Source organism: Nuphar pumila, chromosome 10 (genome assembly GCF_984573655.1).
Source record: "Nuphar pumila chromosome 10, dmNupPumi1.hap1.1, whole genome shotgun sequence".
NCBI classification, from domain to species: Eukaryota; Viridiplantae; Streptophyta; class Magnoliopsida; order Nymphaeales; family Nymphaeaceae; genus Nuphar; species Nuphar pumila.
Window position 1 is genome coordinate 5685288 of NC_143258.1, and position 13904 is coordinate 5699191.

Here is a 13904-nt window from a genome sequence, read left to right on the forward strand (position 1 = left end):
AAAAAATATTATTTGCCAAACGTACCAAAGGAGTATGAATTCCATCATTTGAAATAGGACATGTTCCATCCCATATTCAGTCCTAGCCATCCAAGTAATAGCTAGGATTGGTCCAAATTCACAGCTCGATGTGGACTAATCCCAACTGTTCAGATGCACCACAAGCTGGACCGCCATGATTGACATAGGGCACAAATTATTATATTTCAAAGGATGAGATCGTTTTTGTCCAAAAGTGACTCATTTGGAATCGATCAACATCTAGTCATCCCAAAAGTCATTTCTTGGATCTCTAAGGAGGTGTTTGAATTGCAGACCAGTAGTTCCCCAAGATGCCCGTCGCGTGGAGCACACGTTGCAAATGTGGGATGCATGGACATTGTGAACCTCATCTCTCTCTCTCTCTCTCTCTCTCTCTCTCTATATATATATATATATATATATATATATATACACACAACCTCTCACAATACTCTCTCAATCCTCAGGCGGCTATCACCCTCCAGCAAAGCGTTTTTTCAAATACTCTCTCTCTCTCTCTCTCTTGTAGTAAGATTAGGGTTCTCTTTTTTATTTTTTCTCTTTCATGGTCAGAGTGAATCCTAATTCAATTTTAGGGTTAAGGTTTCTCAAATAATCAATGTTTTATGCTTAGATTTTAGAGTTTTATATTTTAATTCTTATTTTTATAATTTATTAGATTAATGCATGCTAAACCTGACTTTTTTTTCAGGTATTATTAGATTTTAGGAGTTTTATATTTTAATCCTTATTTTTTGCAATTTTTTCAATGAATGCATGATTCTAAATTTTTTATTTTATGGTATGATGAGTTAAGGGGGTTTTATTTCTATTTTTTCAATTTATTGACCGAATGCATGCTAAATCTATTTTTTTTATATGCTTAGATTTTAAGGGTTTTATATTTTAATTTCTATTTTTAGATTTTTTGGATGAATGTAATGCTAAATCTATTTTTTTATATGCTTAGATGCTAAAAGTTTTATATTTTAATTCATATTTTTGTAATTTATTGAATGAATGCATACTACATCTATTTTTTGGATACACTTAGATTGGGTTATATGTTTTAATCCCTATATTATAATTTATTGAGTGAATGCATGCTATATCCAAATTTTTTTCAATGCTTAGATTTTATTGGTTTTTATTTTAATCTTTATTATTATAATTTATTGAGTGAATACATGTTAGATTCTATTTTTTTTAGGTATGTATCATATTTTCATAATTTGATTTAATGTGATACATATTTTACATGTGTATATCTACGTATACAAATCTTACACATATTATAATGATATATCCACTTATCGGTGATGGTCAATCAAACACGGGATACATTGACAACAATGTTTTAAATTGGTCGATAACATTCATTTAACTGTCTTGAACAAGACAAGACATGGTGTCTTTGTCCAATGTTGTTCGTGAATCAAATGCTCGCCTTTAAGTTATACCTCGGATCTCTAATAAGTGTACCTCTAGAGTCATACCTAGGATCTTTAATTGGTGCTCGGTGCTGCACTTAACAACAAACACCAATAAGAAATTTATTATCACTATTCACATTGTTCATAAATTATTATTATTGTTTTTTTTACATATTTCCCATATTTACATTGCACTGCACATTAAAGAAAGGAAGCCCCTCACTTCCGAACAACAAATCTCCCCTCCACTACCCACCAACTACTGACCATCAAAAAGATCTCGGGTGTGGTTCGAACCTCGGTAGAACCAGACTTGGTTCCCATTTTTGGGTAAGGTATCAGGTTCAGACCCGGGTCTAATCAGATCTAGCATAAGATAAACCATACCCAGATCCGATACATGAACCATACCGGTAAAACAATATTCTTTATAATTTTTACTTTGAAAAATTGCGAGTCTTAATTGAAACTCGGGTCGGGCCTAAATCTTGTATAAAATTTTACAAACTATATCGGGATCCATATATTAATCAGACCTTCGCCTCTAAACCCGAGTTTTAATTAGGTCTTCTTATTTATCACCATACCGGACCCTATAAGATTTAGTACGAGTCCTATCCAGATAAACCCAACCCGTCCACAACCCTACACACAACTCCAAACACCACAAGAAACAAAAGCACAAATTAGTAAATCACCTATACGACCTTTATTCCAATCTATTCAAATCACATCCTAAAATCTTAATAAAACTTCAAATGAAAGAAGCCCTTAAAAGGCTAAAACCTTGTAAATCAAAATCATCTTTTTTTTTTTATAATTAACATTAACAAAGAACAAACCCTATTTGTGGTGGTGGAGCCCGAGAAAAATGAATGGCACCTAAGGTATGACCCACCAAAACAGAACCATCTCATTTGCTAGTGCCAGAAGATGAGCTTGAGCTCCTTGGGAGATGTGCAGTGTTGGGCGAGAGAAGGGGTGTCATAAGCATAGGTGAAGGTGGCGGGGCAGGCTTGCTTGAAAAACTCCCAGTACGTCGACCCCATGCACGTAGAAGGGCTGCTATAGTAACCTCTGCAGCATAGCTTGTCTGTGTTGAACACCCCGCACCCGCTCATGCACCCGACCACCGCCCCACCGACGAGCAATGGCAGCGGCGCCAGGCAGGTATCAAGCAGGTTGGCACGACATCCCACCACTAGGCATTCGCCGCGGCCCTCGTGCGGCATCACGGTCATCGGGAGGTTGAACCCGTCGACGAGGCTCACGGAGTAGGTGGAGAGGTCGGTCTGCGGGATGTGGAGGGAGAACTGCGCCACCGTCGCTGGAGTCGCGCCGGTCGCCCCCTCGCACTCGATCCCTCCCACACAATCGCCGGTGGAACAGGAGAAATTGCCGCTCGAGTAGGTGCAGGCCGTCCGGGCCCAGATATGGTCGGACCAGGTGGAGTCTGGCACCGAGAAGGTGCGGTATTGGAGGGTCGCGAGGGCGAAGCCGCCGAGCTCCAACACATCGTAGCCGGAGTTTGCCTGGATGGCCGGCCAGATGGTGAAGGGGCAGTTGTTCACCACGATAAGCACCAGTGATGATGCCGGACGCCCCTGCTGAAAGGGCCATGAGAGAGAGGAAGAGAAGGTGGTGAAGCCTCGCCATTGTTGCTCTGAGAGAGAGAGAGAGAGAGAGAGAGAGAGAGAGAGAGAGAGAGAGAGACCACATCCACCCTGCCTTACATGACATACATGTTGAATCGATTTTCAGATCACGCAGTTTCACAATCATCATCATGATATAAAACATGATATAAATCATAATATGCAGCAGAATACAAATCATGATTAACAGTAGATCGAAACAGAAACATGAAGCATGCACGTCGGGTTCCACCATATACCAAAATCCAGACACATGCAAATGAACAAACAGATGCACAAAACACAATAAAAAATAGAAAAGCATGTTAATACTGTGTAAAAGGCTAAGGCGTACGAAAGTACTCTCCTTAGAGAAGATTCGCCCCCACATACAGTGCAAATAGGGTTCGAAGTCCTTCCCCCAGGATACAATAGCCTCGACGATCAGAACGGTGCACTTCGACAGATCATTCTTCGAAAACAACCTCTACGAACCGATGTTGCAGAAAAACCCCTTTCAGGATAACTCAGAAGAGAGAGAGAGAGCAACAGAGAAAGAGAAAACCGCAGAGCTTTTTCTTTCTCAGGATTCAACGTAAAGCACATGTTCTGTTCTTCTTGTAACCCCAGCCGTAACCACGCTTTTATAACCCACGAACGGTTACAAAGCGTGGAAGGGACCCGTTACAAAATCTGAGGAGACGTGACCCGTTAACAGAAATCGAAGAGTCGAGAGTTCCGTTAATGGAATCCGAAGAGCCATAACAGGCACAGACTACGAAGAGTCATGACCCGTTATCATTTCTCATAACCCGTTAAAGAATCCAAATATCCACAGAAACTTTGAGCAAAAAGATACTTTGGTCTTGATTGGATATGGCCCTAAAGGGCCAATTACCCGAACCCGAACCCGAACCCAAACCCGACCCAGTCTGTCTCGGCTCAGCTCGGCACGGCACCGCACGACCGGCGCGCGCACGCGTGTGTGTGTGGTAGTCATCCCAACCCCTTGTTCTTAGGAACAAAAGTAAGAGTTTACATGTGGGTTATAAAGCCCACAACAAACTCAAACACCATCAATATGGGACTATTCCACATCATCAAAACCAAGCTTTACCAAAACAGCCTACGTTTCTTCTTTTGAATTCTCTCTCCCCACCCTTCTTACACCTAACATTTGGATTGTGAGAGCACAAGATTTTTTAACCAAAAATTAAGATTTTACTTAAAAAATTTGGATGCTTGCACAAAGGTTGGATTCCGGTGAATAAAATAATGATATTTTTTTGATATGTTAATTTTTTTTTTTGAGATGGAATAAAATAACGATCTTCACTAAATGGAGCATGAAATAAAATAATGATCTTTTTTTATATGTTAATTTCATCTACTGGGTCAGATTTGATGAAAACAACATGCAACAATAAAATCCCACATGGAGTATGACATAGGGTATATAGTGTTGGGTGTAAGAAGAGGAGGTGAGAGAATTCAAATGTAGAAAACGTGGGCTGTTTTCCTTTTTAGAAAAGGTTGGACTTGATGATGTGGAATAATCCCATATTGAAGGAGTTTGAGTTTGTTGTGGGCTTTATATATAACCTACATGTAAACTCTTACACTTGTTCCTAAGAACAAGAGGTTGGGATGACTACCACACGTGCACGCCCGTTGGGCCGGAACGGCCCTTTAGGGCCATATCTAAGCAAGACCAAAGTACCTTTTTGCCCAAAGTTTCTGTGTTTATTTGGATGCTTTAATGGGTTATGAGAAATGATAACGGGTCACGATTCCTCGAAGTTCGTCCCCGTTAATGGGACTTGTCTCTTCGAATTTCGTTAACGGGTCTCGACGCCTTGAATTCTGTAACGGCTCCCTTCCACGTTTTGTAACCGTTCATGGGTTATAAAACGTGGTTAGGGCTGGGGTTACGAGAAGGCTGTACGCATTATTCTGAGAAAGGCTTTGCATTTTCTCTCCCTGTTGCTCTCGCTCTCTTTTGAGTTTTTCCTGAAGGGGTTATCTGCAACATCAGTTCGTAGAGGTTGTTTTCGAAGGACGATCCGTCAGAGTGCACCGGTTCTGATCGTCGAGGCTATTGTATCCTGGGGGAAGGACGCCGAACCCTGTTTGCATTGTATGTGGGGGAAAATCTTCTCTAAATGGAGTACTTTCGTACGTCTTAGCTTATTACATAATCCAAACATGTTCCTCTTATTTTTATGTTGTTCTATACAACTGTTTGATGATTTGCTTTTGTTTGGATTTTGGTATGATGCGGAAACCGACATGTTTGCTCCATGTTCTTGTTTCAATCAACTATTTATCATGATTTTCATGTTGATTTATTTCTTGATTTATATCATGTTGTTGATTGTGAAACTGCGTGATCTGACAAAGGATCCAACATATAGATATGGATGAGTGAATCTTGTTTTTGAGCTTGCAACACTTGTTGGAGCCTTGGGCGTGGAGGACGACCATGTGTTTTTGGAGGGAGGATCAAGTGCAATGTGGTTGCTCAGTTTTAGTGTGTTGCTGCACCTGATTGCCCTTTATCATTTTTTGATCCCTACAACTGACAGGTCTTATCCCTAAGACGGGGGAGGGTGATCAAGTGAAGTAGCACACTAAAAGTGTGAAATCACATTGTTCCTTTTCTTTTTTTGGGTTTTTGTAAAATAAGCCGAGCTTGACTGATTCTTGTAAGAATTCAACCTAAAGTGTTCAAGCATGACTCATTCCTGTGACCCAAACTGAGTATAAAACTTGATTTTTGGGCACAAAAACCTACACCCAAAACCCAGTTTAAAACTGAATTTTGGGTGTCATCCAAATGGTACCTTGGTGTATGTTTCTTCTCTGTTCCCAAGAGAAAAGTCGGGATAACATGATAAGACGTTGCATGAACAGATTGTTGTGAGCTCACGTAGCACGTCAAATAAGTTTTTTTTTAAGGGTTTGAATTTGATTTGTCATAAAAAGGAAAGCAAATCAAAACTTGTTTCATTCATGTGCTTAAACTTTAAAAAATGTTAACAAATTTAAATCTCGCTCGTGTTAGTTCTCATTTTAAGCAGTGGATTAAACCTAATACCTACCAGTAGGGAGAGAGCAGTTACAGTAATATTGTTTATAATCAATTCACTATTCTATTCATTCCCCATTGTGAATCTTATTTGGGATACGTAAATGTGGGTGCATTAACACCTTCGCAATAGAGATGCCACCCTGAGTGTGAGTAGGGGTGGCAATCGGGTCGGGTTGGTGGGTCAGCATACCTCAACACGAACCCGATCCGTTTATTAAATGGGTCGGTTGTGGCAAACACGAACTCGACCCATTTATTAAACGGGTAACTCGACATGACACAGTTAACCCGTTTAATAAATGGGTCGGGTAAACGGGTTGGCGAGTTGTCGGGTCGGTTTCGGGCAAGCGGGTAAACTGGTTGGTGGGCAGGTTGGCGGGTGGGTCAGGTAAACGGGTTGGCGGGTCGGGTCAGGTTCGGGTAAATGGGTAAACGGGTCGACGAGCCACTACCGGGCAGTGCTCCAGTCCCTGCCGTCCATCTTTGTCGGGAAAGCTGACTGGCTCCACCAGATCGTCACCATCGTCTTCGAGGCCGCGAAGCAGTCGCTGAAGAGAAAGGGGCTCCACTTCCCACCCTAGCGGAAGCCCGAGTACATGCGCGCCAAATGTCTCTCCCCCTACGAGCAGACGAAGCCGAGCCAGGGCGAAGAGGAGAAGAAGGCCGCCACCACCATCGCCGTGAAACCCTCCAGCCTCTCTACCACCAGATTTTCTGACGAGTTTGAGTTACGTACGCTTTAGCGACAATCTCGGCCAGGGAAAGGATGCCACCGGTGGTGGTGGTCAAATGAGGGTGGTGGTGACTGAGTGAACGCCACCGGCGATCAAGCCGAAGAGTGCCCACAAAGAAGGCAAGATCATCGTTGGATTAGCCTCCGTTATCTGAGAGAAACCCTAAATCCCTAATCAAGTATTCAAAAGAAAAAGGACCCAAAGGTAAATGGGTAAAAGGGTTGGCGGGTCGGGTTCGGGTAAACGGGTTGACCCGCCCGCCTAACCCATTTATTAAATGGGTCAAACGGGGTGGCAGGTTGGCATACCCTTAACACGAATTAACCCGCCCCGTTTAATAAACGGGTTAGGCGAGTCGACCCATTTATGACACGAACCCGTTTAAGCCGAACCCGAACCCGCCTAAGAAGCGGGTTGGCGGGTCGTGTCAGAAATTGCCACCCCTAGGTGTGAGATTGCTATATCATTATTTAATAATTATTTTTTTCATATATTTGCAGTATGAATAATGTTTCTGCAAATTTATTTCATTGGTTCTATGATGATTTTGCATGATAGCATTTTAAACTAGATATTATGTGCATAAATCATGAAATATATATTGATAGTATAGGATCTGATGTACATTTTATGATCACATAATGATTTCATGAGTCCACATGGTGCTGAGGTACAATATAGATGGTTAATGCACAATATTGCACGTTGTTGCTTGTATTTTTTCTGTATTTATCATGATTTATATATTATCATGATTTTTTTTAATCGACTCATTATGGTAAAATAATTATGGCTCTCAAACCGAATCATCTCTGGCTAAATCCTTTCATTGATACCTTCTAGACATCTAGGAGGTGTCTCAAAAAAATATTTGGGCTCGGTGGTAGTACGAAATCGAGGGTTATGGCTGTTGTAATACACGACAAAATTTTGTTTTATATGGAGAGCAGTTTTTGATAGTTGATCTTGAAAAAAATTAAATAAATCAATGGTTTTGTTTTTATGGTTGATTTTTTGATATGTTATAGTCATTATATGAATAAATATGAAAAAAATAATAGTAAAATAAGTTTTGTTTTCTGTAAATCTCAGAGTCTCACTCAAGTCGTGTGAAATTCAGGATTTTACAAAAAATCTAGATCCAGAACTATCTCAGATAGGGTCCGGTTTAAAAACTTTAGAAAATTCATAAAGTGAATTTTTTCTATAAACTCAAATGCTTTTAAAAGCTAAGAAGTATAGCTAACATCAAAAAACTTGGAAGGATGAGATCCTTCTCAGATTGGGTATGGTGATTGCTTGTTTATAAAGCAAAATTTTGTCAGATTTTGACAGAACAGAAAAATAGTTTTTGATCCTTGAATTTTCAAGGGTAAACAAAATTGATTTTCTTTGAACTTTCACTTGGACATTAGAGTCAGTAGCTTCTGGTATGGCTGTGAATTTTTATGGGTTCATATATGTTCGGTATGATTGTCTAACAGACCCGTGAACAATATATATATATATATTTATTTATGCAGTCTCTAATTTGAGACAATGTCATGTCTTATGAACCTCTTTTAGTTAAAATCTTATGCTTACTTATGATATAGGATGCCAATCATGTATTTTCTAATATATGATGTTTCATGTTTATGTTGTATGCAATCATGTTAGTTATTTATGCATGATGATTTATGAGACTTCATGTTAACATATGAGTTTTAAGCATGATAAATGAGACATGCAGTGTGCATAGGTATACATGTGTTATTTTATGTAATTCATGGTTCATAATATATTGAAATGAGTTTTATGCATCATGTAGTGTGATATATACCATGTGATGTGTTGTAAATCATGTAAGGGTCGGGTTTAGACCTGACCTGAGAGTATAAATACTCTCTTTACGATTTAGGGTTTCGAAAAACCCCAAATTGTCTCTGCTTCCTCTCTCTCCCTTTCTCAGCGAGCGCCGCCACCGATCCGACGGTCCGACAAACAAATGGTTGTCGGCAGTAGCCTCCTCTACCCATCTGCGGCCGGTGGTGGGGAGAAGCTACCTCTAGCAGCCCGGTACGCCGCAGAAGGAGACAATGTCGGCTATGGATGGCGTCAAAACCCGGCGACCGACCAGTAGCGCCCTGCAAGAGAGAAAACGCAGCGAATGAAGCCTCATCCGGCAGAGAAGACCGATTGAACGAGCATAGGCGTAGCTAGAATCGCATGCCCATAACCCATTGTTGGGTTCAGCCTACACATAAATAGAAAACTAACTGGAAGGCATACCTGATGCCGCCATCGGTGAACCGAGATCGGTGGTTGGTGGTGGCGAACGAAGCAGAGGAAGCCGCTGGTGTTGGATGGAGTAGAGGAAGGTTTCACTCTTTAGCCAGACTACTACCTTCCACGAACGCAGGCCACTGGATGCAGTCGGTGAGCAGGATCATTGTTCCCGACTAGTGGCAGTCCAGGACCAGAAAGGTGTGGTGTTGGAGGGTGTCGAGGGTGAAACCACCGTGCTCCAACACGTCGTGGTTGAAGTTCGGCTGGATCACCGACGACACAGTGAAGGGACAATTGTTCACCACCATCAACACCAGTGGTGACGCCCCCACCGAGAGAGCTAAGAGTGAGAGGAAGAGGCCTCTCAGAGAGAGAGAGAGAGAGAGAGAGAGAGAGAGAGAGAGAGGGGTGCATGGGTATTTATAGAGATGGAATGGGATTGGTGGGGAGTGATGAGGTGACTGAAAATTTCAAAAGTGGGATATGTGGGTCCCATCATTTTTCTTTTCTTTTTTTTATGTATATTTTTTCCCTCCTCTTTTAGCCAATGGTATGACGACAAATGTGTTTTGTTTGACTTGCGTTGGAGACTCTATGTGCTTTGTGCCTTTCCCTGTTGTGTCACAAAGATACGAGTACGGCACAAGTTTGATTTGTGATTTTGTAAATTTTTTTGGAAAATAAAACACGACGGTATGCATTCTTTAAATTTTTAATCAATGAAACTTTTCTTATTAATATTGTTAAATTTTATTAAATAATGTTTGTGATTAGGGCTGCCAAAAAATATTTTGGGAATCATAATCTTTCATAGACTATATAAGATCAGTTCCTACATCAAACATAATTGTTTTACATATCAATATGCATATGAGAATCATATCTGAGTATGCTCATGCTTCTTAACATCATACATATACTCATATTCAGAGTGCACCGATTTCGAAAGCTGAAACTTGAAACCGAAACCGTAGACTAGTGGAACTTCTTACCTTCATGACCACTTTCCTATTCTTAGCACTACCACTAATGAAAAAACAACTTTACCAACACCAAGACCTCCAAGGGAGGCATGTGATAGGGAGAAAGAAGAGAGAAGGGAGAGAGAAAATTAGAGAGATAATGAGAGAAAGAAAAGGCTCAATAGGGGGTGTGTGAGGGTCTTTATTTTATAAGTTCTTCATGGGATTCTCTAATCCCAATCGGTAAGTCTCCCAAGTTTTTTTCTTATTATTAATTATATTTAGGTTTTATTTAATTATAAAAATGTTAGCTAATTAAACTTACTAAAAAAATAAAAAAAAAACTTTTAAAATATCTTAGCCTATAGGCATGTTTTAGAATTAGGCAACTTGCTAGCTACCTTGACCTTAACGAAGTAAAGACCTTAGGCAAGATAAGAGGAGACCACAAGGGGGCATCCCACCTTATGGATTCATTCTTACCGAAATAACTTCCAACTCTAATTTAACTTCTTAAATCCATTAACTACTTAATCTTTTTTATATTAATAAACTAATTAATCTTCTTTGACTTTAATTAGTGTAGAATCCTAGGTCATTAGAAGTTAGGTAAATATGAATTTTTTTAGCCAAATAGATTGGGCCCACATAGGGGGGCGTCCTACCCTGGGGATCCTACCTGCCTAATTAAATCAATTTAAATTCCTACTTCAAAATCTTAATAAATTTCTATATTGAATTCTAAATTCATATTAGATTCAAATTCTCTTTAAGTTAAATCCTTATCCAATCCAAATCAAAATTCAATTAACTTTCATATCCAAATTCACATATAATTAAATCCAAATTCAAATTCAATTCTAAATTCAAATTCACATATAATTAAATCCAAATTCAAATTCAATTCTAAATTCAAATTCACATTTAATTAAATCCAAATCTAAATTCAATTAAATTTTAAATGCAAATTCACTTTAAATTAAATTTCAACTGAAATTCAAATTCACTGGAGATTCAAATTCAAATTAACATTCACATTGAATGAAAATTCAAATTAAAAATTTAACTCATAGACATACAATTCGTCTTTATTCATTAAATACATGTGAAAAAATGCAAGTATTACATTCGTAGAATCTCCTTTTTATTGAAGGGTTGCGAACTTCCTACAACGTACATATTAATCGAGCGAACATCAGCATGTTGGCATGTACAAAGGGCAAAAAAATCCTAAAAATTTGATAATCAAAGATTTTGGATATGCGAGAGATTTTGTCAAATTGCTAGATTTTGTCATTCGAGCGAACTCATACTATGTTTGTTTGTTTTAACCCTATTACTTCCAATTCTGAGACTATATATCTGTTTTTAAAACAAGCCAGCTCGAGCTTGGCCCGTTTAGGTCAGGCTCATTATGAGCTTAAACTCGGGTACACTCACCACAAGAATGAGCTAAGGATGAATGCTTCAAGCTCAGCTCATTCGGCTCATTTACCAGTTGCTAATTGGAGTTGGGGAGATTGTTCACGACCTCTGCAAATAGATTGGAATATGCTTAAGCGTCTCTTTTGCCAGACTGGGTTCACTATTAGCGACCACAACGGCCATGTTGGCCGCCGGGTACAAAACTCAGGTACCTCGCGAATGCCTGTGGTAGCCTCTGATTCTTCAGGACATTCTTTTTATCTTCAAGTAATTATTGTCTCAACTTGATTGTGATCTTGAAAGATTGGTAAATAACTAAATAATTAACTCAAAGTAGAGATCCAAAGGGTTTGCTTAATCATTCGGTGCTTAAAAGTTGTGAAAGTTTCAGCACTAAAAGCTTTGCACACTTAGCTTTATGGGTTGGGCTTGAAAGCATCCAAGTTGCAGAAAATGATGCACTTTGCTGCAAATGAGATTTTTTATCAATGAAGGCTGCACTAGGGCTTGCTGATTGTGTTTACAACCATCAATATTACAGTAGATAAGAGCTGAGTTTTCTCTTGGCTTAGCCAAAGAAGTTTTTGCAGTTTCAGTTTCAAATTCTTGGCATCATGTTGCAAGGCAACTAGCTTATCTAACAGTGCTTGGATCTGACAAGGGATGAGAGGATTAACCTTTCATAAGGTTGGAGTAGATGGGTAGGGCTATGGGCCATGGCAACCTGCTAGATTGGCAGTTAAGGTTCGATTCCCATAAGCATCACACCTCTTTGGGCAAGCCTAGGCCGGTCTTAGTTTTGCAGTTTTACACCCTCATATTGACGACTGCAGGTATGGTATGTCAAGCCAGCAAAACCAGATCTTCGTGTCAGTTCTTCTTTGTATCGGGTGCAGTTTCTTTGAGTTATAAATATTAAAAAAACGCCTTTAATAATATTTCAATGAACAAGACTCTTTCTCTCTCGTTGTGATTTGGAACTGAAACATGGCTTAAACCCCTATGATCACGTTTTTGCAAAATCCGGGAGATCACAAACTCTTGAGAACTAAAATCACAAAGTTGGTCTGGCCTGCTCGGTGACTGTCACATGGTCAGTGTTTCTTCCCAATGATGTGAAGAATCAAACATGACATTTATCGTGCTTTGTACTGCACTTGCACAGCAAACAAGAAAGCAGTTTTTAAATCATCACGTGAACACAACCATTTCTTTACGTTTTTTTTTTTCCTACTTTACATTTCACTGAGGATGTATACAGTGAGGAAGCCCCTCACTTACCAACATATTCCCTCCATCTCCTACTCAAACCACCATGAAACCCTAGCAAAAGACAAAAGACACCCTAATACAAAAGCACCACAAACACAAGGGCAAACCAGTAATTCACCCATAATACATATCCATACTCGAAGTCACACCCTGCAAGACTAAACCCAAATAAAAGAAAACCCCATAAGAAAAAAGAAAGAAAGAGACCCTTAAAACCCTAGTAAAACCCTAAAAGAGAGCCCCCACCATCTTCTTCTTGTTTCTAGTGGCAGAAGATGACCTTGAGCTCTCTTGGGGAGGCGCATTGGTGGGTGAGGGAGGGGCTGTCGTGGGCGTAGGTGAAGGTGGCGGGGCAGGCATGCTTGAAGAACTCCGAGTAGGTGGAAGCCCTGCATGTCGCCGGGCTGTTGAACTGTCCCCTGCAGCACAGCTCGTCCGTCCCGAACGCCTCGCACCCGCTCTTGCACGCCACCACCCTCCCGTCCGCCACCGTCCGCAGCTTCTCCGGGCACGTCTGCAGCAGGTTCGCCTGGCATCCCACAACCGGGCAGACGCCGCGCCCCTCATGCGGCGTCACCGTCATCGGCACGTTGAACCCATCCACCAGGCTCACGGAGTAGGACGACAGGTCGGTGTGCGGGTGGTGGAGGGAGAACTGGGCCAGGGTCGCCGGGGCAGCGCCGCCGGCCCCTCCACACTCCAGCCGGCCGCCGCAGTCGCCGGTCGCGCAGGAGAACCTGCCGCTGGAGTAGGTGCAGCCGGTGCGGGCCCAGAGCCGGCCGGACCAGTGGCGGTCCGGGACCGGAAAGGTGCGGTGCTGGAGGGTGTCGAGGGTGAAGCCGCCACGCTCCAGCACTTCGTGGCCGGAGTTCGGCTGGATCGCCGGCCACACGGTGAAGGGGCAGTTGTTCACCACCGTCAGCACCAGTGGTGACGCCCCCACCGAGAGAGCTAAGAGTGAGAGGAAGAGAAGATGGTGAACCGTCGCCATTGCTGATGCCTCTCACAGAGAGAGAGAGAGAGGATGAGTGAGGGGGAGAAGAAGGGATGAATGGGTATTTATA

At 41.1% G+C, this 13904-nt stretch overlaps 2 protein-coding genes across 2 annotated transcripts; both read right to left on the minus strand.

Moving 5' to 3' along the window:
* Window positions 1-2374: 2374 nt before the first annotated feature.
* Window positions 2375-9345, minus strand: LOC149823341 (osmotin-like protein). Its single transcript, XM_090019926.1, has 4 exons — window positions 9300-9345; window positions 9185-9248; window positions 6632-6878; window positions 2375-3058 (listed from the first exon to the last, which is right to left on the minus strand). Exons 1-4 carry the CDS (start codon window positions 9343-9345, stop codon window positions 2375-2377), a joined length of 1041 nt encoding a protein of 346 aa, XP_089876052.1.
* A 3449-nt stretch (window positions 9346-12794) lies between these two features.
* LOC149823342 (osmotin-like protein) lies at window positions 12795-13831 on the minus strand. Its single transcript, XM_090019927.1, has one exon. The coding sequence runs from the start codon at window positions 13829-13831 to the stop codon at window positions 13103-13105; it is 729 nt and encodes a 242-aa protein (XP_089876053.1). The 3' UTR covers window positions 12795-13102.
* Between the last annotated feature and the right edge of the window lie 73 nt (window positions 13832-13904).